The 27,164-nt window shown below is 44.9% G+C and overlaps 1 protein-coding gene across 2 annotated transcripts in view; it reads left to right on the top strand.

The window, feature by feature from the left end:
- The window catches only part of LOC109875259 (SPRY domain-containing SOCS box protein 4), a 104,884-nt gene that overhangs the window by 33,832 nt on the left and 43,888 nt on the right, over positions 1 to 27,164 (top strand). Inside the window, exons 2-3 of one of the 2 annotated variants that reach the window (XM_020467533.2) lie at positions 1,558 to 1,637; positions 17,575 to 18,509. In XM_020467533.2, the coding sequence (XP_020323122.1) occupies positions 17,777 to 18,509 (733 nt within the window). In that variant the 5' untranslated portion in view covers positions 1,558 to 1,637; positions 17,575 to 17,776. Of the gene's footprint in view, positions 1 to 1,557; positions 1,638 to 7,845; positions 8,279 to 17,574; positions 18,510 to 27,164 lie in introns of those variants that run through there. The other variant, XM_020467535.2, reaches the window with a different exon arrangement.

The following is a 27,164-nucleotide window of genomic DNA, read 5'->3' on the forward strand; positions in this document are numbered from 1 at the left end:
AAACCATTAAAAAAAAAAAAAAAAAGTCTATAGCAAATTGAGTTTCAAAACCGTGGTGCATATGCAAAAATTCCACTCTCAGTCCGACGACTAAGATGTCTCGTTTTTTTCCCTCGTTTGTTCTCTTGCTCCTTTATTGTTCCTCAAGCAAGGGGGAGGCCGATGACATGACGACTTCCCATCAAGCCAACTCCTTGAATGCCCTACTCCTTGAAGTTGGCAGTTGTCTAAAAAAACACTTTCTCTTTTTACCCTTTAGTGTGTGTGCACCTCATTGTGTTTATACTTGGGATATCGCTTTTCAACAGGAAAAGGACGTCTCAGGGATTCAGGGAGGGTAAGCTGATCCTAGATCTGTGCCTCAGGGCAACTTCCACTGGGAGCCATGTCTGCTGCTGAATACTATCGGTTCACATTTGTCTTGTGTTTCACACACTCAATTTGCATCATTCCATGTGTTGTTTTCTCTGAGGTCTTCTCAGGTCCAACAAGTTGGAACCCGTTCCAAAATGGACCCGGGGCTTACTCAAATAAATAACTATTTAAAATCTGGAAACCCAGTCCGAACAGACCCGAGGACAACCAGACCTGGCCCCGTATAGACCTGGTTGTGTCCAGATCTGATCCAAGTGAGGGAAGCGGCAGAATAATAAAAAATAAAAATATATATCGTTATTAACTTAAGCTGTTGACGCGCACACAGAGATCAGCAGGTGGGGGGAGGGGATGTGTGTCTGAGTGGCGAGATTGAAAGACCACGGCAGCCAAACTGACACGCAGTAGTTACTGTAACTACTGTAGGTTATTCATCATCCAGTGTGATGACATGGTACCTGTTTTGATTGCATCAGACAGAGAAGAGAAGCTCGTTAAGCTAGCTAGCTGGGTTGGCTATTTGTGGCTACATAGGCTGCGCTTTACCTAGCCACGTGTTTTCCCAACTCCACAATGTACATCAATGGAGTTGCATGGAGATGAGCGTGTGGACTGTATCTCCGACCACATCGAGCCGCTGTCAGGCGATACTTAAAAAAAATATATATAATAATTCTTAAACACTTACCTATGTCCTCTGTAGCTGCCTGCCTTTCCTTGTGGAAATGATTTAATAAAATGTACAATTTAATCAAATGTTAATCAAATACACAGAAACCGTCGGTGGTTGTATCGACTAACAGCGACTCTGTAGTTGAAGATGCACTCCGCCCACATTTGTGCAACCTAACTCCGAAGGTATATATCGTGGAGTTGAGAAACCCAGCTACGCTACCCGTCCCCATCCTACACAATTACAACAACAACTCCATTCTAAATATTAAGCAGCAGCCTACTTGTTGGCTCATGGTTGTAGACAATTCTTGTCATTTCACTTTTAACTGCGTCATTTTAATTCCAACTTGCATTTCACGGCACCCAGAGACTAGTGCCACTTTGATGACTTGTGATTGACCGACAAAATAAGCTACACGTGCCACTCGTGAAAAATCTGAGCAGCAGCATAAATGAGAATGTTCTCTCTACTGTTTGCTTGATAATTCTACCTCTTATCTGTTTCAGACTCACACCATATGTTGTACTGATCTTTGAACCAGAAGCACACCAACAGACTGACGATGTTGCTTTCCTAAGAACAACAGGTAATAAATGCATTGCTCTTGTTTGATTCTTGCTTGACCCATTTGATCCTTAAGTGAACTGTATTGTTAGTATGTGAATGTGTCTTACCCATGGTTTGGGCGATTTGTAACTGGGTAATTTCTTAAGTGTATAGCAGACGGTACATGTACATTGCTAAATATAATACGCTTTTGTGTTTTATATCCAAAGCGACTTAGTTGTGCGTGCGTCCATTTTTACGTAAGGCTGGTCCCGGGAATTGAATCCACTACCCTGGCATTACAAGCGCCATGCTCTACCAACTGAGATACAAAGGACCACTGCGCCATTGACCTGATAAGGGGCAGGACCCTTTTCCCAGTATCGTGCCGGCCCAAACTCCCAAGGGGTTGGGGGTACTGCTAAGTCTTCTCTTTCAGTGGGCACTTTATATAGAAACGCACATCACACACTCAGTGAAACTAGGTCAGTCGTAGCATGTATGAGCCTAGCTCTCTGGTGGTGTGGTGGTGTTAGCTGACCTCTTTGATTATTTGCATTGACCCCGATTAAACCAGGTAAATAATGGTGAGGAAACATTGCTGTATGTGGGAATATACACGAGTGCATTACACACACACACTCCCTCCTCACTGAAAGCCTCTTAAACCTAGTGAATGCAGGGTGAAACCTCAGCGCCATGCTCCTGTTTACTGTCCATTGACTGGTGCCCTGAATATTTCAGAGGCAAGGCAGAAATGCTGTTCACTACCATTCCCTCCCTCTTCATTTCCGTATGAACTGTAACTCAGTAAAATTGTTGCATGTTGCGTTTTATATGTTGTTCATATAATCTTTTAAATTTAGCGTATAAAAGGTGTCATGCTCATGGCTCCAGTTATGCATTTGGTTTTACCTGCTAGCTAAGTGGCTAGTTTGCAAGATAAAGCTTTTTTTTTTTGTTACAGCAGCAGAGACAATCCCTTAATGGATCAAGATCCCTGCTGCCTGAAATTTGTTTTGTGTGTGCCGCAAACCTTTTTGAGATATTGCAATTACCACAGCTCATGAAGTAGAACTTTTTTTTGCGTTACCTTGCGCTTGTTAGCATTTAGCTCGCATCCGCTATGGGAATTCAGTGGTACTTTTTTAGCATTTGTCAGCACTATGATTCATTGGTACTTTTTTAGCATTTGTTAGGACTATAATTATATATAATATTAATAAATGTTTGGAAAGAAATGGCACTGCCGGTAATACCGTATGGTACAGGAACTGTATGAAGGTATGCAAATTTAGATACCGACCAACCCTAGTTCTTGCTGTGGTGAAAAAAATCTAACTATTTTGGTAGGCACGAGCTAGCGGATTGATATCCAGTAGTGAATAAGTGAGTGAGGTGAGGGATGCACCGTTTTTCCTTATTTTAGAAAGGGGGAAGAACAACAAGGAAGGGGGGATGCACCAGATGGGGCCCTATAAAATCTGTGGAATCAACTTAATGTATTGAACTTTATTAGACAATGTATTACTTTGTCCAAGATTGTTAAGACATGAACAAAATGCTTAAGGGATTTTCCTTAAACTTTCTCAAGCGGCAACGGCACGCAAATGCCCCTCTGTGTGCACGTTTGTCAGTCGTTAATGATGACAACTGTTCCATTTACCAGAAAACGGTTTTGTCAACCTGGCTTTAGAATGTCCAATGTTGTTTTTCTATTAAAGTTACATTTTGAGAGCGAAACCTGGAAAAACTAAACAAAGAAACAATTTTTCTGCAAAAATTCTGATGGAATTAGGCATGGACCCGTTTATTGATTTCATTTTTGTACCTTTAAAAAAAAAAAATCTAATGTAAAGAGAATACAGTGGTCTGGATCTCTTTGTCATATGTAGCTATAGCCCTCTTTGGCACAATAGCCAGTGACAATATGCTGTGTTACAATTTCACAATTAAACCTGACAACAATGGAAAGCGGGAAAGAAACGATTGCATGGTGGACATTCAACTAATGAAATTGAACGTGTGTGTGTGTGTGTGTGAGATTTTAGCAGCAATGTGGGATAGCTCGGGGAAAACTTGATGCGTGGCAACAAAGGGTCGTGAGCGACAGACTCAGACAGCAGATGCCAGGATAGAAGGGAGAGAGGGACATGGAGATGGGGGGGGGGGGGGGGGGTGGAGGCCATCAATCAGATTTAACTGTGACCTGTAACCTTTTACCCCCTTATGACCCTCGCAGTCTGGGTGAGTGCGGTCTGTATCACAAGAACTGGGGTTTCCTGGAAAATTTTAAGGAAATGTTTGGGAAGATGGAGTGGGGGGGGGGGGGGACGGCGGCGTTAGGGAAAGAGCGGAAGCGAGAACGACGTTGGGAGATGGAGGCGCTATACGAATCATAAATTCAATTTCTACTCCCTTCAGCTATCTGGGACCCAAGAAGCATGTTGACACAGAGATGGACTGTGTGTGTGAGAAAGATGGAAACATATCGTTCTGTTCCTGTCTCAGCTCTCAGCATCCTACTCCACTTACCTGTATCAGTTGTAAACCTTAGTAGTACTATTATTTACCTACTCTAGCTGTCTGTGTGCATGCTTCAGTAGTCTGCCCTGAATGATTATAGTCTATACGCAAGATGACCCATTCTCATGCTGATTATCAAGTAGATCCAGCTGTGGGATAATTTCTTTGAGCGGATGGTATCACTTGGAACTGATTTTCTGGGTTTTATACGTCCGTGCTGCCAGTTGGGGAACCCTGCTGTAGAGAAATTTCCTCTGCCCTTACATGGTGTTGGAGAACATTTATTCACAGTCTAGTAGAGAGACTTAAATTGTGGTTGGCCCCTGAACGTACGTGTGTGTGTTCACACGTATGGGAGGAAGGATGACGGATGAGCAGTGGGTGAGTCTTCCCTCTGTCCCCCTCTCCTCCCCATCCCTTTCACCATCACCCTCTCCAAACTGAACCTTTCCTCTTTCTGTTTGTTTGCCATCTGTCTGGGGTCACTTTGACGACTGCCAGATGAGCGTCCCTCCTTTCTCCACGTCCTCTTTCTCTCCATCCTCCTCTATCCGAATCCTTAGGGCTCTAGTACCCTGCATTGTTTTTCTTATCTCCATTCATCCCCTTCTCCCTTTCTCGCTCCCTTGGGCCTTGTGTTGAACGGTTGGGAGGCTTGGTCTACGACACGTGTGTTGGCAGAAGATGGTTCACACACACACTTTTGCTCTCTGGCCTATGAGCAGCTTACTGACTATGGGATACTCTGGTCCCTATTCTTTCTATGAACCCCCTCACACACTTTAACAAAGCACACCCTACACTCACCCCTTCATCCCAGCTCACACGCGCACACACACTAGTGATGCGTGGGTCAGCTGTTTGTTCACCTGCACCCGCCTGCAATTGCTAATAATCCATCCGCAACTGGCTGACTATGAAAATCTGAGTCCCGACACTAACCCGCTAATATAGTAAATGCACTGTAGGCTACAGCCAAATACGGTAGGGGGTGCAGGATTTTTGGGGGGATATGTTTCTGCTATTTGTTAGTCAGCTTGTCTATAATTGGATACATTCAGCTTATCTTCTGTCATATGTTGCCTTACATGCTGAACACACAGCTTGCATTATGCAGGCTAGTGTTGCAATATGAATGTACATCTTATTCAATCATTTCATCCAAACTGCTCGCTCGCGTCACGAGTGTCTGCATTGCCATAAATAGAACTTGGTTATTTTTTGGGGACGCTTGACACGCTGCAAGTCCTGCCTCTCCCATCTCCTCATGGGTTTTAGGAGGATATACCCATGTGAGTGATTGAAAGATGAACTGAGGCCCACACACCAATCCAGTTGGTGGTGGTAATGCACCTTGAAATTGGTTGCCAACCGCCATGTAAAGTCCAAAGAAGGAGCGATTACTAGAAACTAACTCAGTTTACCCTTTTATCTGTGGATTAATTGTTGAGGAGCTTGTGCATTTCAGGTACAACAGCAACCCAATGTTTATATCCCAGGACAAATGAGCTAGCAACAGCAAGCTAGCTAGCTAGCTAAATTGCCATAAATGTTTCATGTGTTTCGACCTGTCCCCAAATTTAATATAGTTGGTTCAGAGTTTTAATGTTTTTCTTTTATTTCAACCTGCGTGTCCTGATCGCATCAGGAAACATAATGAAACAGAGTGTGCACAATAATGGAGCGCAACGTGTCTGAGCGTCTTTGTCCCTCCCCTTGTTCTGGTCTCAACATTTAAAATGATGCTCGAGACACTTTCCTCACACATAAGCAGTAACCTCAATAACATTGTCAGGACGTAGCAGTGGTCATTTTTCCCTTCAACTGAAATCGTTACGGTTCAGTATTTATACCCCCCCCCCCCTTAAATGCACACGCTATCCACACGTATGGGATGGCAGGGTAGCCTAGTGGTTAGAGCGTTGGACTAGTAACCGGAAGGTTGCAAGTTCAAATCCTTGTGCTGACAATGCAAATCTGTCATTCTGCCCCTGAACCCACTGTTCCTAGGCCGTCATTGAAAATAAGAACGTTCTTAACTGACTTGCCTAGTTAAATAAAGGTAAAATAAAAAAAATCCCCAATTCAGTGTAAGTCAATGTTGGGATGAAAACCTCACACATCCCATCATAGGGCAGACACTCCTGCAGAGCACCCCCAAAAGGAGGGTCCTCACCAGTACCTGACTGGTACACTTGACCACACCCTTACAAATGAAATATTACAGGCAGAGGTGTATTCCCTTAGACTACCACAGAGATGAGAAGTGGCTGCTCGGCTATTGAAACCCATTTCATGAAGCTCCAGATGAACAGTTATTGTGCTGACGTTGCTTCTAGAGGCAGTTTGGAACTCTATAGTGAGTGTTGCAACCGGGGACACATTTTTACGTGCTTCAGCACTCGCTGGTCCTGTTCTTTGCGCTTGTGTGCTCCTAGATGGTTCTACGTCACAGTAACAGCACTTAGTTGACCAGGCAGCTCTAGTAGGGCAGAAATATGATGATGGGAAGGTGGCATCCTATGACGGTGCCATGTTGAAAGTGAGTGCTTCAGTACAGGCCATTCTACTGTTTGTCAATGAAGATTGCATGGTTGTGTGCTCGTTTAAAAAAAAAAAAAAAGGTTTTATACACCTGTCAGCAACTGGTGTGGCTGAAATAGCCAAATTCACTCATTTGAAGGGGTTGCCATGTCGTGCATGTCTAACTAATAGGAGGGAAACAGTTTGGTTCAAAGTTGCCTATCTTTGAACACACTGTAGTTACTTTCTAATTCTTTCTTTAAAATAAAAAATCTGAAACACAAGCGTTGGTAATGTATATTATGTTTAGCCTACGGTGACTGCCTACATTGTTGGCCGTTTAACCTGCGTGGGCTAGCCTCCGTGGCTATAATGGCTAACAGTGAGTAATTTTAGTGTAAGGTCAATGGGGTTATAGAAGTATATTTGACTCCGTTGATCCGCAGCGAGGGCTTGTGTTTTTACAGTGCTACGCGTTTCCCCTTTACCTCGCTCCACCGTAGTGGGCTGAGGTGGGACTGGGAGGGTGAAAGGGGGCGATTGAGTAGTCTGTGTGTGCGTGTGTGGTGCAGAGAGGTGGAGGTTCAGGCCCGGTGTGGTGTCAGTTAGTGCTCCCCGGTGGTCCGCGTGGCCCAGGAAATAGGAAGTCCACTCAGATACTCTGTGCCTCATTCATGACGATGGAACACTCACGCTGTCTGTGCTGGTGCCGGAGGGATGTGTGTGTATACTGTGTCTTGAGCTGAAGTTTTTATTTGGTCTGTCTATGGCAGGAAAAAGCTGTCAAACTGTGTGTCTGGAATGGAGCACATAAATAACTGTTTAAATGCTGCTGTATGTGTATGAAATCTGTATTGTATTACGTTGTATGTCTAAATGTGTGTTTAGATTCTGCATAAAGGCATGATTGTATATGTACCTGCGATTCTAAAGTATATACCATATGGGTAAGTGTATATTTTGTACTATATTTTAATATAGGCTTAGACTATGTGATTGTAGAAGTGTGGTGTTCTATCCGTGTGTGTATTTTATGTGTTTGCTGCCTGTCTCTCAGTATCTGTATGGCAGAGGGGGTTGGTTGGGCTCAGATGGGGTGAGGGAAATGAAATGGGCGTGTGTGTGTGTGTGTGTGTGTGTGTCCCCCCCCAGCCCGTCTGTCTGGTCTCCGTCGTAACCCTGCTTGATGAGATCAGAGGGGTTTGGCTTTCAGCATGAGGCAGCCAGCCTTCCCTCTTATCCTTGTCCTACTGTCTCTCTCTCGCTCACTCACTCACTCTCGCTCTGTGCTGAACTGAAACTAACTCTGAAGAAGAAGAGTGCTCGATAGCGACAGGCGGCGGACGCCACGGCAACGAAGAGTCGCCGAGGGCAGTAGCGATAGCGGCCGGACGGCTTAGCTTCTGCCAGGCAGGGAGGGAAGAGAGGGTGGGTCACCTCTAGGGAGAGGGAGTCTTTTCCCTCAGCAGGACTCAACTGGCTTGTGTTCTCTTCTCTGTTCTTTCCACAACGGAGAGAGGGAGAGCTTTTATCACCGCTCTTCTCTTGATTAGTTTTTTTTTTAATCGGCTTTGAGGTGGAACATGAGACGCGGAGTTTCACAGAAGAGCTACACTGCTGTTACTACTTACTGTAAGCGGCCTGTTTAAGACTGTTAGAGAGCGCATGGTAGCGAGGTGGATGGCTTTTGTGAAAGTTACGTTTTTGTGTGCGTGAATGAGGGATGCCGACACCTCGTGATGCACTCTGTACTGTTTATTTGACTATGTACTCCTTATCTAAGAGTTTATTCTTCTCTGTGTGTGTGTGTGTGGCATCCTGCATCTCTCTCATGGCTGACCAGATTTCTCCCAGACGCTGCGTGTTTCCTCTCTTCCCTGTCCCGTCTTTTCCTGTCGTCTTTAATTTCCCTAATGGACCAGAGGCCCCAGCTGTACAGGATACTCTTCCCTCCTCCGCTCCGTGTGTGTCGGGAATTCTCCCATATACTGTCCTCGGATTTCCCTCCCCTTACTTATCTACTCCTGAATTCTATCTATTCTAAAACCTGACATTTTCTATACCTCTGACTTCTATATATTCCCCCCGCATTCATCTAATATGGTTTGTGCCACAGCTATAGGTTTCTGTTGTCCTACCATGTTTAGGTTAGAGGGGAGGGGGTAAATCTGAGCTGTGCTGCTGGGATGGTTAGATAGCGGGGCTTCATTCTGACTTCATCTCTTTTTTGTTTTGTCAGCTACTGACCTCTTGCTTGGCTTGTTATCGCTCTCTTTCTCTCTGTCTGCCATTATGTTTGTGCGTCTCTCGCTCTTTCGCTCCCCTTTCTTAGATAAGGTGATTTAGAGAGTAGCAGAGGTTGTGGTGGGTTTCTCTGGCCCATACTGTGTGTTCAAATCCCTATTGTTTGTGGGGGGGGGGGGTCCGGAGGAAAGTCCTTGAGCAGTGACTAACATTATGCTTGGGAGAAGACAGCTGTTAGGAAGTCGTGTTCATGTACATTTTGGGTTGGTATGCTGTGCGTGTCTCCAACGCTAGCATGCAACTGTGTGTGTGTGTTAAGTGCCCTTCTATGAGTTTATACCACTGGCGTCAGTTCAGCTAAACCTAGGATATGGCGGGACGGGTTAGGGTTTACTCTAAAATGCTATTTGGAGAACAGAACAAATTACCCCCGCCATTCATTACTATTGTAATGTTTGTTTTAAACGTCTGTGGATCGACATACACTGTCAACCACTACTCAACCTTATCATAAATGTACTTTTACTTACGCATGCAGTAGGCTAACTATTGTACAAGGCACAATCATCGTTTTAATTCAGTTTTTTTTTTTTCAGGCTTTGGACTCAAAAGCCTATACGTAGGGTCTATTCATAGACTCTAATATGCGTATGGATGTTTTGAATTAATCATCAGAAAGCACTGTCCGTTTTTGTTAGGCTTTGTAACGACTACCACTGTTTCAACCTGCTGTTGAACTTCTTTCTTCAAATTGATCATCACAGTGACTTGATATGTGTTTTGATGTGATTTTCGACATCAATGCATTTGCATTGCTGTCAGTGGTTAGAGGGACAATAGAGCCCTGAGTACCAGGCCATTAGGACTTGATGCTCGTTAGTGAGATGGGTACTACCAAGCATGTCCAGAGTGCATAAAACGAGATTACCATGTCTCAATGGTCACGTGAAAATGTTACTGCGGTCATGACTGCCGGTGTGTCTGCTGCCATCGCCCCATGTTTCAGTATGATAATGCATGGCCCCATGTCGCAAGGATCTGTACACAATTCCTGGAAGCTGAAATTGTCCCAGTTCTTCCATGGCCTGCATACTCACCAGACATGTCACGCATTGAGCACGTTTGGGATGCTCTTGATCGACGTGTACGACCGCGTGTTCTAGTTCCCCCCCCCCCCCCCAATATCCAGAAACTTCACACAGAAATTGAAGAGGAGTGGGACAACATTCCACAGGCCACAATCACCAGCCTGATCAACTCTATGCGAAGGAGATGTTGCGCTGCATGAGGGAAATGGTGGTTACATCACACACTGACTGGTTTTCTGATCCACGCCCACCTTTTTTTTTTTTTGTGTGTTCTGTATTCCGAGTCATGTGAAATCCATAGATTAGGGCCCAATTTATTTACTTAAATTGACTGATTTCCTTATGAACTCTAACTCAGTATAATCTTTGAAATTGTTGCATTTTATGTTTGTTCAGTGTAAATTCAAACTGATATATTGGTGCAATGTTTTTTAACCAAGAGCTCAATGACTTAAAATTCCCATAAAGGCTAGTAATCCAAAACACATGGCATATCACAGTGCTGTGTGTGTGTGTGTGTTCCTGAAGACATCTCTGCCTATCAAGCATTCATTGATTGCAGCAATGCAAATTGCTTGGGCCGTTTTGTCGGCAGCATGATATAATTTGTACCCACTGATAGGGTGTAAGTGCTGTTTTACCCTTCGCTGATGATTTATTGTTGCTACAGAGAGCGGGATGAAGAAACAAAGGCACAGAGAAAGGGGTGGGCGTATGTCAGGGGTACTCAAATATTATTTGAGACTGTTTGGTCACACATTTCCTATGTGGCAAAATTCCAGATGTCAATTATCATCGTAGAAAGAAACCACCTCGTGACCCATGCATGGTTTTTATGTTCAGTTAACATAATTGAAATCTATGGATTTTAAGGCAACTGTAAAAGAATATATACTGGTCAAAAACGTGTGTAGACATTAATAAATACATTTCTATAGCTTCCAAAATATTTTTTACAAGGTGGGGGAGTGCCAAGATAACCGTGTTGGCTTCAATACAGCGACCCTGGCAGACATCTAGTGTATGTTCACATTGTTTTGTTCACGCCCCTCTTGTTGGCGGAGCATATATTTAGCAGTTTTAAAACTTATTTCCTGCAAGTAAAAAAAAAATAAAAAAAAATAAATATATATATAATTTTTCATTTTGCGATGTCTCCTCTGTGTTCATATGAGTGGCTCAAACATTGCAACCAAATCAATGGGGACCCCTGTGGGTCTAGGCCCATGGGCACATAATCTGCCCATGATAACTACAAGGTTTAGATATGTTAACTTAACTACCATGCTAAAGAATGTTACCTGCCATGGTCTAGTTACAACAAAAATGGTATAGAATCAATCCCTCTGTCGAAGACAGTTGGGCACGTACTCAGGCTGACTGGCTCTAGTTCAGGCAAATGAGAAATAAGTGCACTGGCTATCCGGGAGGCCAAAGTTGGTTACTTTAAGGCGCAGTGCTCGCTCTGTGGGTCTAACCCCAAGAAGTTCTGGGAAACGGTTAAAGACCTGGAGAATAAACCCTCACAGCTGCCCATGTCCCTAAATGTTGTGGTTGTTACTGACAAGAAGCACATGGCTGAGCTCTTCAATTACTACTTCATTAAGTCAGGATTCCTATTTGACTCAGCCATGCCTCCCTGCCTGTCCAACATTTCCTCATCTCCCACCCCTTCTAATGCGATTATCCCCGACGCTTCTCCCTCTTTCCCCCCCCTGCCCTGCTACAAAGTTTCTCCCTGCAGGCGGTCACTTGGACGAGGTGCTAAAGGAGCTCCTTAAACTTCTAAGGTTGCTGCCCGTACCATCGCCAGCCTTTCTCCAACCTTTTTAACATGTCTCGCCTTTCTGGGGAGGTTCCCATTGCTTGGAAGGCAGCCACGGTTGGTTCTTTATTTAAAGGGGGAGATCAAGCTGATCCTAACTGTTATAGGCCTATTTCTATTTTGCCATGTTTATCAAAAGTGTTGGAAAAACTTGTCAATTATCAACTGACTGGCTTCTTGAGGTCTATAGTATTCTCTCGGGTATGCAATCTGGTTTCCACTCAGGTTATGGATGTGTCACTGCAACCTTAAAGGTCCTCAATGATGTCACCATTGCCCTTGATTCTAAGCGATGTTGTGCTGCTATTTTTGACTTGGCCAAAGCTTTTGATACGGTAGAACATTTTGTTCTTGTGGGCCGGCTAAGGAGTATTGATGTGTCTGAGGAGTCTTTGGCCTGGTTTGCTAGCTACCTCAAAAGAGTGCAGTGTCACCAATGCAGTACCCCAAGGCTCAATCCTAGGCCCCATGCTCTTCTCAATTTACATCAATAACATAGCTTAGGCAGTAGGAAGCTCTCTTCCATTTATATGCAGAAGATAGTCTAATACTCAGCTGGCCCCTCCCTAGATTTTGTTTTTGTTAAATGCTCTACAACAAAGCGTTCTTAGTGTCCAACAAGCTTTCTCTGCCCTTAACCTTGTTCTGAACACCTTCAAAACAAAGGTCATGTGGTTTGGTAAGAAGAATGCCCTTCTTCCCACAGGTGTTATTACTATCTCTGAGGGGTTAGAGCTTGAGGTAATGACCTCGTACAAGTACTTGGGATTATGGCTAGACGGTGCACTGTCCTTCTCAGCATATATCAAAGCTGCAGGCTGAAGTTAAATCTAGACTTGCGGTTTCCTTGTAATCGCTGCTCTTTCACCCCAGCTGCCAAATTAACCCTGGTTCAGATGACCATCCTACCCATGCTAGATTACAGAGACGTAATTTATAGATCAGCAGGTAAGGGTGCTCTCGAGCGGCTAGATGTTCTTTACCATTCGTCCATCAGATTTGCCATCAATGCTCCTTATAGGACACATCACTGCACTCTATAATCCTCTGTAAACTGGTCATCTCTGTATACCCATCGCAAGACCCACTGGTTGATGCTTATTTATAAAACACTCTTAGGCCTCACGCCCCCCTGAGATATCTACTGCAGCTCTCATCCTCCACATACAACACCCGTTCTGCCAGTCACATTCTGTTAAAGGTCCCCAAAGCATACACATCACTGGGTCTCGTCTTTTCAGTTCGCTGCAGCTAGCGACTGGAACGAGCTGCAACAAACACTCAAACTGGACATTTTTATCTCAATTTCTTCATTCAAAGACTCAATCATGGACCCTCTTACTGACAGTTGTGGATGCTTTGTGTGATGTATTGTTGTCTCTACCTTCTTGCCCTTTGTGCTGTTGTCTGTGCCCGATAATGTTTGTACCCTGTTGTGTTGCTACCATGCTGTGTTATGTGTAACTGCCTTGCTATGTTAGGTCTCTCTCTTTTTATGTAGTGTTGTGATGTGTTCTTTATTTACTTATTTATTTTTAATGCCAGGCCTCTGTCCCTGCAAGAGGCTTTTTTTTGATAGGCCATCATTTGTAAATAAGAATTTGTTCTTAACTGACTTGCCTAGTTAAATAAATAGTTGATTGCAAAATGGCATTCTACTGGGTTCTTTAAAAGAAAGCTTTGACCCCGCGTATTGAGTCCGTTCTGGATCCGGACAGTGTTCCGTCTGAGTATGGCTGGCGTATGTAGTATTTTGGAGCGGTGACTGGAGGGAGAGTGGCTAAATAAACTGACAGGGAAAGTTGGAGGGAGAAGGATGGAAATAAACCGAGTAAATAAATTGATTGATTGAGAGCTCTCCCGCCGTTTTCTCCTTGGCTTAATAGGATCAACGGCCCCTGTTAGCAGTGTGGAGTATCCTTCCTTATCTCTTAAAGATTAATCATCCTGTGGAATTCTGTCTATTGACGTACTCTAAATAATCACATACTGCATACTACCTACCGCTGGCATATCCTCAATAGAAATGAATCTCAATTATGTAGACGCTAACGGTTGTTGTCGAATAGTTTATAAAGGCTTTACTCTCCACTGCAGTTCACACTTCATAGCAACACACGCACCACTAATTGGAACCAGGGTTGCTAGGTATGTGTTGGTCTTTTTTAAACACACTGTTTTGGATTCCCGTTAACAGGCTGGTCTGGGTTATTCCTCCTGTGAAGCCGACAGACCGTGATCTTTTTGGTAATTTCCCAAACATTATGAGTTTTCCCTAGAAGTCCTCCATCTTGTGTTTGTGTGTAGCTGTTCCGAGGTAATGACTCTACTGTGACAAAAATAATGTCCGTGTGAAGGAGCTGTGTCTGAGAGTGAGATTGCGTGTGTGTGTCACATCAAAGCCCGTCTCCCCAATCAGAGCATTTTGGATATGCATGAAAGCATGGCTCTGAGGCAGAAGGGACCGAGCAATGATTTTATACACGCATTATGCAACTGATTTTTATTTTTTAAGCGTTGTTAGAGGGAAGGTAGCCAAGTCACCCACACCAATGTTACACATCCCTTTGTTTGGTTCGGTCTTTTTCAGTGACTTTCTCTGTTGGTCTGTGGCTTCGTTCTCGCTCTGTCCTGCGTTCACTCTTGCTCGCGCTCTCTTGCTTTCTCTTCATATACCCCCATTTCATGCTTTTCTGTCTCCCTCAAGAAAGAACAAATATTATTTAGGTCTTTCCCATCCTATATGCTGTCCTTTCTGCTCCCCTAACTGCCATACCTGTCTAGCCCAGCTAAAGGAAGGGATGACTCTCCTAAATAAGTCGTCAGAAGGCTGTGGGGAGCGAGGGAGTGTGCCAGAGATGGGTGAGAACGAGAGGAGAGCGGTCTAACTCAAACGGGATGGTAGGATCTAAATGGAAACAGCTGGTATGTTGCAGCTCTTCACTGCAACCTCTGGGTCTAGCCCCCTTCAGAGGGGTAATGTGGTGTTGCAGGTCAGAGGTCAAGCACCCCCTTGAGGAAGCCGTAATGCATAGGTTAGCACCCACATGCCCTCCCAGACTGGGTCTAGGCCAGCTGAGCTCGATGTAGAGGAGCCATCTGGGGGAAATGGGAGGAATGGACATGCTGTTGTACACTCTAGGTCGACTGATTAATCGGAATGGCCGATTTTTAATTAGGGCCGATTTCAAGTTGTCATAACAACCGGAAATCAGTATTTTTGGACACCTATTTTGCCAATAAAAAAATGTACACCTTGATTTAATCTTTATTTAACTAGGCAAGTCAGTTAACAAGTTCTTATTTTCAACGACTGCCTAAGAACGGTGGGTTAACTTCCTCCTTCAGGGGCCGAACAACATTTATTTTCACCTTGCCAGCTCAGGGGATCCAACTTGCTACCTTACAGTTAACTAGTCCTTGTGCACTCCACAAGGAGACTGCCTGTTACACGAATGTAGTAAGCCAAGGTAAGTTGCTAGCTAGCATTAAACTTATTTTATAAAAAACAATCTCACTAGTTAACTACACATTTATGATATTACTAGATATTATCAAGCGTGTCGTGCTTTGCATATAATCTGACTGAGCATACAAGTATCTAAGTATCTGACTGAGCGGTGGTAGGCAGAAGCAGGTGCTTAAACATTCATTCAAACAGCACTTTTGTGCGTTTTGCCAGCAGCTCTTCGTTGTGCGTCAAGCATTGCGCTGTTTATGACTTCAAGCCTATCAACTCCCGAGATGAGGCTGGTGTAACCAAAGTGAAATGGCTAGCTAGTTAGCGCGCGCTAATAGCGTTTCAAACGTCACTCGCTCTGAGCTTTGGAGTGGTTGTTCCCCTTGCTCTGCATGGGTAAAGCTGCTTCGAGGGTGGCTGTTGTCGTTGTGTTCCTGGTTCGAGCCCAGGGAGGAGAGGGACGGAAGCTATACTGTTACACTGGCAATACTAAAGTGCCTATAAGAACATCCAATAGGGAAATAGTCCTATAATTCCTATAATAACTACAACCTAAAACTTCTTACCTGGGAATATTGAAGACTCATGTTAAAAAGGAACCACCAGCTTTCATATGTTCTCATGTTCTGAGCAAGGAACTTAAACGTTAGCTTTCTTACATGGCACATATTGCACTTTTACTTTCTTCTCCAACACTTTGTTTTTGCATTATATAAACCAAATTGAACAGGTTTCATTATTTACTTAAGGCTAAATAGATTTTATTGATGTATTATATTAAGTTAAAATAAGTGTTCATTCAGTATTGTAATTGTCATTATTAAAAAGAAAAAATTGGCCCATTTTGTAATCGGTATCGGCTCTTTTGGTCCTCCAATTGGTATCGGCGTTGAAAAATCCTAATCGGTCGACTTCTAGTGTGTACACACACACACACACACAATAACACAATAACACAAAGGGGTGCACACATACAATAAAACAACGGGGTAAACGCAGGCAGGCCAATTCTGTATTTTTATCCCCCACTAATTTGGCTTTTGACCAGTCAGATCAGCTGTTTTGCCAATTATTGGGGAAATATCAGTATTGGGCTACCTGTGTAAACGCAGCCATAGACTCCGATAATACGGAGAAAGACACTTGTACAGAACTACACCTAGACACACACACACACACACACACACACGACTACAGTTTGGCTACAGTTACTGAGTAGCTAATGACATTCTCCCAGAAACTTCCATAAGAACCCAGCCCTAACCCACCTGCCCACTTATGACACACTCGGAACAGTTAATTGGACACACCGACACAGACACACACTCCCTGCTGGGAACTGAACTCTCTGGTGCCACACACACACTGCCAACTCTCATGACCTCATTCCTCTTCTCATTTAATGGGAGGAAGACCGAGAGAGGGAGGGGAGGGGGGGGGGGCAGGACTCACAGCTGTGTGGCTGTCTGGCCGTCTGGTCACCCCCCTTCCTGTTAACTTACACAGACAGACCTCTCTCTCTCTCTCAGGCAGTTGCTGACCTCACTCTGAGTGTTATGTTGTACAGTACTGCATTTGTGTCTGTGGATATTAGCTTACATAGCAACAGTAGACCTGTATTTCAGTCTATCATCTGTGTGTACAGTACTATATAATATTACACACACACACACAGCTGACGTGTGTGTGTATGTCTACCCCCAAGCGGTGTGTCAGTCTGGTATGAGTGTCCCTTTCCCTGTGTTCAGGAATAGCTATCCCTCATTCCTGGAAGAGAATGATGTGTCATTTCAGCTGAACAGGAAGTGTGTGTCCCGAACAGGAACTGCCTGCTATTGTTACATAGGGCCCTAGTATTTTTAGCTTATCAGCCAATCTTCCATTATCTAGTTCACAGAGCGTTCTTTTTCACATCACCATGGATCAATGACGCTGCAGCAAGGAGGGATTTTGTTTAAACTTTCTTTTTTCTTTTCTTTTTTTTGCGGGGTTTTGGAAACTCGGATAGAGCAATATATTTAAAATGTATATATATATTTATTTTTTTTGCCGATTCGGCTGCTTTTCTAAAAGGCGGTTATTGAAAATGTATTATCTAAAGGAGCATTAGTGTCCTCACTTCCCCTAGAGTAGAACTGCATCTCACTTTGTGTGTTTTTGTTATAGCTCTCGTTCTCTCTCTGGTCTCTAGAACTTTTTTTTTTGTGTGTTTTGCAAGGAGGCAGCGATTTGGGCCAGAACGGAGCAGTCATAAGCTGTAACGTACCCTTACATGCACTCACATTCCTCTCTTTCTGCTTTCTCCTCTCAGGAGTGTCGTTGGCGGCCCCCTTTTGAAAGCGGCGTTGTGGAGTCGGCCACAGACAGGAGTGCGTCATCACTGCTCCCTGTGGTTCCCCTGGTTACTGCACCGAAATCTGCTTTAATGAAGTAACGCCGGGGCGACAGAGGACCGAAACCGACCCAAACTAACACCTTCCTCCCTGCCCCTCTCCCCCTTTCTCGCCAACACCATGGGTCAGAAGATCTCTGGCGGCGTCAAGTCAGTGGACAGTCGTGGCGAGGGTGGCTCGCCCTCCTTCCGCCCGTCGACCCACCGCCGGCACCTCCACCCCGAGCTGCGGGGCCCTGACTTCTACAAGCCGCCGCGGCTGGACCTGCTGCTGGACATGCCCCCCGCGCCCCCTGACCTCCAGCTCCGCCATGCCTGGAACCCGGAGGACCGCTCGCTCAACGTTTTTATCAAGGAGGAGGATAAACTGACCTTCCACCGCCATCCTGTAGCGCAGAGCACCGACTGCATCCGCGGCAGAGTGGGCTATACGCGGGGGCTCCACGTCTGGCGGATCCACTGGCCGGCGAGACAGCGAGGGACACACGCTGTGGTGGGAGTAGCCACGTCCGACGCCCCCTTACACTCTGTCGGTTACACGGCACTAGTAGGCAGTGACTCGGAGTCCTGGGGGTGGGACTTGGGCAGGAACCGACTGTACCACGACAGTAAGAACCGGGCCCAGGTTTCCCTACCTTCGTATCCGTGTTTCTTAGAGCCTGAGGAAGCTTTCGTATTGCCGGACGCTCTTCTAGTGGTGTTGGATATGGACGAGGGCACGTTGAGTTTCATGGTGGACGGACAGTACCTCGGTGTGGCATTCAGAGGCCTGAAGGGGAAGAAGCTGTACCCGATCGTCAGTGCCGTGTGGGGCCACTGTGAGATCAGCATGAGATACGCCAACGGATTGGATCGTAAGTGGCCTCCTCCTTTTTTTCCCCCCTCTCCTCTCTGCTATCTCTCACAGGAACTGATAAGTAGAGGTATTTTGCAATGCGTCATTGTATAAGATGGTAATACAATGATATAGAAAAATGCTCATTACCGCTGATTTGCCAGGATATTAGAAGCAGCATGGTAGGAGGTCCTTTCAAACAAAGTGATCACGAAGGAGAGCAGATGAGGAAAGGTGGTCTTTAAAGCTGGGATCATCAACTAGTTTCAGCCCCTGGCCAATTTTCTTGAGTGGATGGTCAGGGACCCGGAAACATATTTACAAATCATTTGTATTTTATTTAACCTTTATTTAACTAGGCAAGTCAGTTAAGAACAAATTCTTATTTTCAATGACGGCCTAGGAACAGTGTAACCCACTATTCCTAGGCTGTCATTGAAAATAAGAATTTGTTCTGCCTGTTTAGGGGCAGAACGATAGATTTTTACCTTGTCAGCTCGGGGATTTGAACTTGCAACCTTTCGGTTACTAGTCGAACGCTCTAACCACTAGGCTACCCAAACGGCTGTAATATTGGACAAACATTTCAAACCTTGCTTAAATATATATCTATATATCACTCAGTTATGCGTGCGAGTACTTTGGAACAGCTTTCCAAAATTTAAGTTACTTGGAGCTGGTCTTTTTTGAATTTATTTTTTTTGATGTCCAAAAAGAGACTTGGGACAAAACATTTAATTGTTTTCTCAGACCTTGTGGGCCAAATAAGTTTGGGAAGCCTGCTTTGAAGGGTGGGTGGAACTTTGCATTGCGTCATTATAGGATGCTTTCCTGGAATAGCTACAATTTACTGTTCAGAACATCAGAGGGCAGATACAGACGCCAAACAGAACCATATCTGCCTACAGTATCTTGTTCTGTCATTATCCACCCATAAAGAGGGAGTGTGGACACTGAAGTCATTTAGCTTCGCAATGAACAGGGTTCTTTGTTTACTGCACTGTTGATATGTCACGTTTTAATTTGATAACGCATACAGCCGTACCACTTTTAGATATAACACATTGTATAATAGTATAGAAGCAGTATATCAATTCCAAATGACGAAGGATTAAATACACGTGAGGACTTCTGTGGTGGTCTTATATCTAGGGCTGTGATGGTCATGGACTTTTGGGTGACGGCAGCACATTTTTCTCCTCCGCTCCTGACTGTGCTGCCATAGAAAAAAGATAATGAGCATCCCCATTCAAGTCAATGATGGCATAGTGGGGGGACTAGCGGTCATTGCGAGTGTACCCATAGGAGAAAAGCAGGAAGTAAATTATGTATTTATTCAACTGACATTACTAAGTTAACATCAGCCACATCCAGTTAACATCATTTGAATGAATGTTCTGCTTTAACGTGGAAATTGAATGGAAATACCAGGCAGCCTTTGCGAGTGTACCCAAGCGTTTACTTGTCAAATTGACAGAATTAGAAGTTCCAAGCCCGTTCTATGCGGGATGTTGCCATGGCAGCCGAAGACGGATTTGCTTGTTTCAGCAAGGAGTAACCGAGTTGAATCACATTGTTAAGAGTCCATGTTATGGCCGAAACGGACTCGACTGCACGAATGCCCGGCTGTCTCCCTTGCACACACAGTATACAGTGCATTCGGAAAGTATTCACACCCCTTGACGACATTTTTTACTTTAGGCTTATTCTAAAAATGGATTAAATTAAAAAAATACAAATCCTCAGCATCTAAACATAATACCCCATAACGACTAAGTAATGTTTGCAAATTTATTACAAATAAAAAAACTTGTATCACATTTAAGTATTCAGCCCTTTACTCAGTACTTTGTTGAAGCACCTTTGGCAGCGATTACAGCCTCGAGTCTTCTTGGGTATGACGCTACAAGCTTGGCACACCTGTATCTGGGGAGTTTCTCCCATTTTTCTCTGCAGATCCTCTCTAGGTCTGTCAGGTTGGATGAAGAGTGTCGCTGCATAGCTATTTTCAGGTCTTTCGAGAGATGTTCAAGTCCGGGCTCTAGCTGGCCTACTCAAGAACATTGAGACTTGTCCTGAAGCCACTCCTGCGTTGTCTTGGCTGTGTGCTTAGGGTCATTTGTCCTGTTGGAAGGTGAACCTTCACCCCAGTCAGATCCTTAGCAGGTTCTCATCAAGGATCTCCGTACTTTGCTCTGTTCATCTTTCCCTCGATCCTGCCTAGTCTTCCAGTCCCTGCCGCTGACTTCCGTCTGGCCACTGTACCATAAAGGCCTGATTTGGTGGAGTGCTGTAGAGATGGTTGTCCTTCTGGGAGGTTCTCCCACCTGGAGCTCTGTCAGTGACCATCTAGGAAGTCTTGGTGATTCCAAACTTCTATTTAAAAATGGCGGCCACTGTTCTTGGACCTTCAATGCTGCAGAAATGTTTTTGTACCCTTCCCCAGATCTGTGCCCCGACACAATCCTGTGTCCTGTTTTTGCACTGACATGCACTGTCAACTATGTGACATTATAGACAGGTGTGTGCCTTTACAAATCATGTCCAATCAATTGAATTTGAAAATAAAGGAGAGCCGCACACTCTAGGAGCTCAGATGCAAAAATTTAATTACCAACGTTTCGACAGCCATGCTGTCTTCATCAGGGTATAAATCTCAGAGACCAATTGGTACACTCTGATTTACCACCCCAAGATATTCCTTTAAACGTCTATTTGCGCCCCTACTGAATGGATTACAAGTGTAATGGCTGTGCTCAATGCAATGGCACTTATAAATGTAGATCCTTCACCCACAAACAGGGAAATCGATCCCAATCAAAGGTGTTATTACGTGCTCCACTAAGGCAGTTATTTATCTTATAACTTGTCCTTGTGGTAAATTATGTAGGTAAAACAAAGCGCGAATGAAAAGTACGTATCTCAGAGCATCGTAGCACCATTTGGTGTAAAAACTTGACTTACCCAGTTGGGGTCCACTTCTTGGAGGCAGGCCACTCAATTTCATCTCTGCGTTATATTGGCATCGAACATGTCACCCTCCCTAGGAGAGGGGGTGACCTTGATAATTTATTGTTAAAACTAGAGGCTGCCTGGATCTTTAACTTCAAGACCCTTGCGCCCTTCGGTCTCAACGTAGACTTTTACCTGAAGCCATTCTTGTGATTATTGTGACTTTGCCATTAAAATTGTTTTGTAAAATGAATTTCTGATCGTATGCTATCCATTTGTTGTTTGTATGCTGTTCTTTGTATGCCATTTTAATATTTGATAATTAACCAATGATATTAGGCCACTCTTGGCCATGATTACAGACACCTGTGTCTTATGACAATATAAATGAGTCATTGCTTGTGATTACACCCTGATGAAGACCGCTTGGCTGTCGAAACGTTGGTAATTACATTTTGGCATCTGAGCTCCTAGAGTGCGGCTCTTTTATTTTCAACTTTTCTACTCCGCCAGCCAGCACCTCGCCTTAATAGGTGTGCATTTCTTTTTCTTCTAGATCAATCAATTGAATTTACCACAGGTGGACTCCAAGTTTGTAGAAACATCTCATGATCAATAGAAATAGGATGCACCTGAGCTCATTTTCGAGTCTCATAGCAAAGGGTCTGAATACATGTGTAAATAAGGTATATGTTTTTTATTTAATACATTTGCTAACATTTCTAAAACTGTTCGCTGTATCATTGTGTGTAGATTGAGGAACATTTTTTTAAAATTAAATCCATTTTAGAATAAGGCTGTAACGTAACAACATGGAAGAAGTGAAGGGGTCTGAATACTTTCTGTGTATTCTCAGCAAAAAAAGGACCCTGTCTTTCAAAGATAATTCATAAAAATCCAAGTAACTTCACAGATCTTCATTGTAAAGGGTTTAAACACTGTTTCCCATGCTTGTAGGCAATTAAGGTCACAGTTATGAAAACTTAGGACACTAAAGAGGCCTTTCTACTGACTCTGAAAAACACCAGAAGAAAGATGCCCAGGGTCCCTGCTCATCTCTGTGAACGTGCCTTAGGTATGCTTCAAGGAGGTATGAGGACTGCAGATGTAGCCAGGGCAATACATTGCAATGTCTGTGCTGTGAGACATCGAAGACAGGGAGACAGGACGAACAGCTGATCGTCCTCGCAGTGGCAGACCACGTGTAACAACACCTGCACAGGATCGGTGCATCCGACCATCACACCTGTGGGACAGGTACAGGATGGCAACAACTGCCCGAGATACACCAGGAATGCAAAATCCCTCCTTCAGTGCTCAGACTGTCCACAATAGGCTGAGAGAGGCTGGACTGAGGGCTTGTAAGGCCTGTTGTCTGGTGAGGACCTGCCTTACATCACCGACAACTACGTAGCCTATGGGCAGAAAGGACTGGCAAAAAGTGCTCTTCACTGATGAGTCGCGGTTTTGTCTCACCAGGGATGATGGTCGGATTCGCGTTTATCGTCGAAGGAATGAGCATTACGCCGAGGCCTGTACTCGAGTGGGATCGATGTGGAGGGTCCATCATGGTCTGGGGCGGTGTGTCACAGCATCACTGAGATTGTCATTGCAGGCAATCTCAACGCTGTGCGTTACAGGGGAAAAAAATCCCCCCTCTTGTGGTACCCTTCCTGCAGGCAATGCCACCAGCCATACTCCTTGTTCCGTGCGTGACTTCCTGAAAGACCGGAATGTCAGTGTTCTGCCATGGCCTGGCCAGCGAAGAACCCGGATCTCAGGGCTAGCCCCCCCCCCCCCCCCCCCACAGAAATGTCTGGGAACTTGCAGGTGCCTTGGTGGAAGAGTGGGGTAACATCTCACAGCAAGATACGGGCAAATCTGGTGCAGTCCACGAGGAGGAGATGCACTGCTGTTGATTTTCTTGTTCAGTGTATGTCTGTCTGTTGAATCTTGTTATATTCATACAATTATTTATCCATGTTTACTGAAATAAACGCAGTTGACAGTGAGAGGACATTTTTATTTTACTGGTTATTTTATTTTCAATGGCCCCTCTTCAATAAATTGACAGCATTACTCATTATGAAGTGCTGAGTCCTTGAGAAATCCATCAGTCCCCGAGGGCCTGTGACCACGACACAGGTAGTAACTTCGAGGCTTTTATCTTGTACCTGGATACCATTTTTTTTTATTAGGGGCTTACATCTTATGTCCTCACAAGACCTCTCATTATAGAAGTCTAACCATTCTTCCTTCATATAATATATTTCTCAACACGTGGTGAGAATCGCCATGTCTTCCTCTGGTCTCAGTTTAACGGTCTCTTTGAAAGACTTGTTTAAACTCCCACACACACACCTGCAAAGAGTGTTCTCATAACACAGACTGGGGGGGGGGGGGGGGGGGGGGTTGTGTGTGTGTGTGTGTGTGTGTGTCTGATTTATTTATATGCCAAGGCATGACCATCAGAATAATGAAATTCTGCCTTTTACAGAAGGAGAAAGAGGGAGAGATGTTTCATTCTGTTGCTCCATGAGGGCTTTGAACTTTTCAGTCTATAGCATCTAAATGAGCACGAAGGCACAATAAACGAGCTGGGGAAGTAGAGCCATATATGGGGCGACATGCCATGCATCAATATGCTCCCATGATATATTTTTTTTTATTTTTTTTATTTCACCTTTATTTAACCAGGTAGGCTAGTTGAGAACAAGTTCTCATTTGCAACTGCGACCTGGCCAAGATAAAGCATAGCAGTGTGAGCAGACAACAAAGAGTTACACATGGAGTAAACAATTAACAAGTCAATAACACAGTAGAAAAAAAGGGGGAGTCTATATACAATGTGTGCAAAAGGCATGAGGAGGTAGGCAAATAATTACAATTTTGCAGATTAACACTGGAGTGATGAATGATCAGATGGTCATGTACAGGTAGAGATATTGGTGTGCAAAAGAGCAGAAAAGTAAATAAATAAAAACAGTATGGGGATGAGGTAGGTGAGAAAGGGTGGGCTATTTACCAATAGACTATGTACAGCTGCAGCGACCGGTTAGCCGCTCAGATAGCTGATGTTTGAAGTTGGTGAGGGAGATAAGTCTCCAACTTCAGCGATTTTTGCAATTCGTTCCAGTCACAGGCAGCAGAGTACTGGAACGAAAGGCGGCCAAATGAGGTGTTGGCTTTAGGGATGATCAGTGAGATACACCTGCTGGAGCGCGTGCTACGGATGGGTGTTGCCATCGTGACCAGTGAGCTGAGATAAGGCGGAGCTTTACCTAGCATGGACTTGTAGATGACCTGGAGCCAGTGGGTCTGGCGACGAATATGTAGCGAGGGCCAGCCGACTAGAGCATACAAGTCGCAGTGGTGGGTGGTATAAGGTGCTTTAGTGACGAAACGGATGGCACTGTGATAGACTGCATCCAGTTTGCTGAGTAGAGTGTTGGAAGTCATTTTGTAGATGACATCGCCGAAGTCGAGGATCGGTAGGATAGTCAGTTTTACTAGGGTAAGCTTGGTGGCGTGAGTGAAGGAGGCTTTGTTGCGGAATAGAAAGCCGACTCTTGATTTGATTTTCGATTGGAGATGTTTGATATGAGTCTGGAAGGAGAGTTTGCAGTCTAGCCAGACACCTAGGTACTTATAGACGTCCACATATTCTAGGTCGGAACCATCCAGGGTGGTGATGCTAGTCGGGCATGCGGGTGCAGGCAGCGACTGGTTGAAAAGCATGCATTTGGTTTTACTAGCGTTTAAGAGCAGTTGGAGGCCACGGAAGGAGTGTTGTATGGCATTGAAGCTTGTTTGGAGGTTAGATAGCACAGTGTCCAAAGACGGGCCGAAGGTATATAGAATGGTGTCGTCTGCGTAGAGGTGGATCAGGGAATCGCCCGCAGCAAGAGCAACATCATTGATATACACAGAGAAAAGAGTTGGCCCGAGAATTGAACCCTGTGGCACCCCCATAGAGACTGCCAGAGGACCAGACAGCATGCCCTCCGATTTGACGCACTGAACTCTGTCTGCAAAGTAATTGGTGAACCAGGCAAGGCAGTCATCCGAAAAACCGAGGCTCCTGAGTCTGCCGATAAGAATATGGCGATTGACAGAGTCGAAAGCCTTGGCAAGGTCGATGAAGACGGCTGCACAGTACTGTCTTTTATCGATGGCGGTTATGATATCGTTGAGTACCTTGAGTGTGGCTGAGGTGCACCCGTGACCGGCTCGGAAACCAGATTGCACAGCGGAGAAGGTGCGGTGGAATTCGAGATGGTCAGTGACCTGTTTGTTGACTTGGCTTTCGAAGACCTTAGATAGGCAGGGCAGGATGGATATAGGTCTGTAACAGTTTGGGTCCAGGGTGTCTCCCCCTTTGAAGAGGGGGATGACTGCGGCAGCTTTCCAATCCTTGGGGATCTCAGACGATATGAAAGAGGTTGAACAGGCTGGTAATAGGGGTTGCGACAATGGTGGCAGATAGTTTCAGAAATAGAGGGTCCAGATTGTCAAGCCCAGCTGATTTGTACGGGTCCAGGTTTTGCAGCTCTTTCAGAACATCTGCTATCTGGATTTGGTTAAAGGAGAACCTGGAGAGGCTTGGGCGAGGAGCTGCGGGGGGGGCGGAGCTGTTGGCCGAGGTTGAAGTAGCCAGGCGGAAGGCATGGCCAGCCGTTGAGAAATGCTTATTGAAGTTTTCACTGATTTATCAGTGGTGACCGTGTTACCTAGCCTCAGTGCAGTGGGCAGCTGGGAGGAGGTGCTCTTGTTCTCCATGGACTTCACGGTGTCCCAGAACTTTTTGGAGTTTGAGCTACAGGATGCAAACTTCTGCCTGAAGAAGCTGGCCTTAGCTTTCCTGACTGACTGCGTGTATTGGTTCCGGACTTCCCTGAACAGTTGCATATCACGGGGACTATTCGATGCTATTGCAGTCCGCCACAGGATGTTTTTGTGCTGGTCGAGGGCAGTCAGGTCTGGGGTGAACCAAGGGCTGTATCTGTTCTTAGTTCTGCATTTTTTGAACGGAGCATGCTTATCTAAAATGGTGAGGAAGTTACTTTTGAAGAATGACCAGGCATCCTCAACTGCCGGGATGAGGTCAATGTCCTTCCAGGATACCCGGGCCAGGTCGATTTAGAAAGGCCTGCTCACAGAACTGTTTTAGGGAGCGTTTGACAGTGATGAGGGGTGGTCGTTTGACTGCGGCTCCGTAGCGGATACAGGCAATGAGGCAGTGATCGCTGAGATCCTGGTTGAAGACAGCGGAGGTGTATTTGGAGGGCCAGTTGGTCAGGATGACGTCTATGAGGGTGCCCTTGTTTACAGAGTTAGGGTTGTACCTGGTGGGTTCCTTGATGATTTGTGTGAGATTGAGGGCATCTAGCTTAGATTGTAGGACTGGCGAGGTGTTAAGCATATCCCAGTTTAGGTCACCTAACAGAACAAACTCTGAAGCTAGATGGGGGGCGATCAATTCACAAATGGTGTCCAGGGCACAGCTGGGAGCTGAGGGGGGTCGGTAGCAGGCGGCAACCGTGAGAGACTTATTTCTGGAGAGAGTAATTTTCAAAATTAGTAGTTCGAACTGTTTGGGTATGGACCTGGAAAGTATGACATTACTTTGCAGGCTATCTCTGCAGTAAACTGCAACTCCGCCCCCTTTGGCAGTTCTATCTTGACGGAAGATGTTATAGTTGGGTATGGAAATCTCAATTTT

Source organism: Oncorhynchus kisutch, linkage group LG30 (assembly GCF_002021735.2).
Source record: "Oncorhynchus kisutch isolate 150728-3 linkage group LG30, Okis_V2, whole genome shotgun sequence".
NCBI classification, from domain to species: Eukaryota; Metazoa; Chordata; class Actinopteri; order Salmoniformes; family Salmonidae; genus Oncorhynchus; species Oncorhynchus kisutch.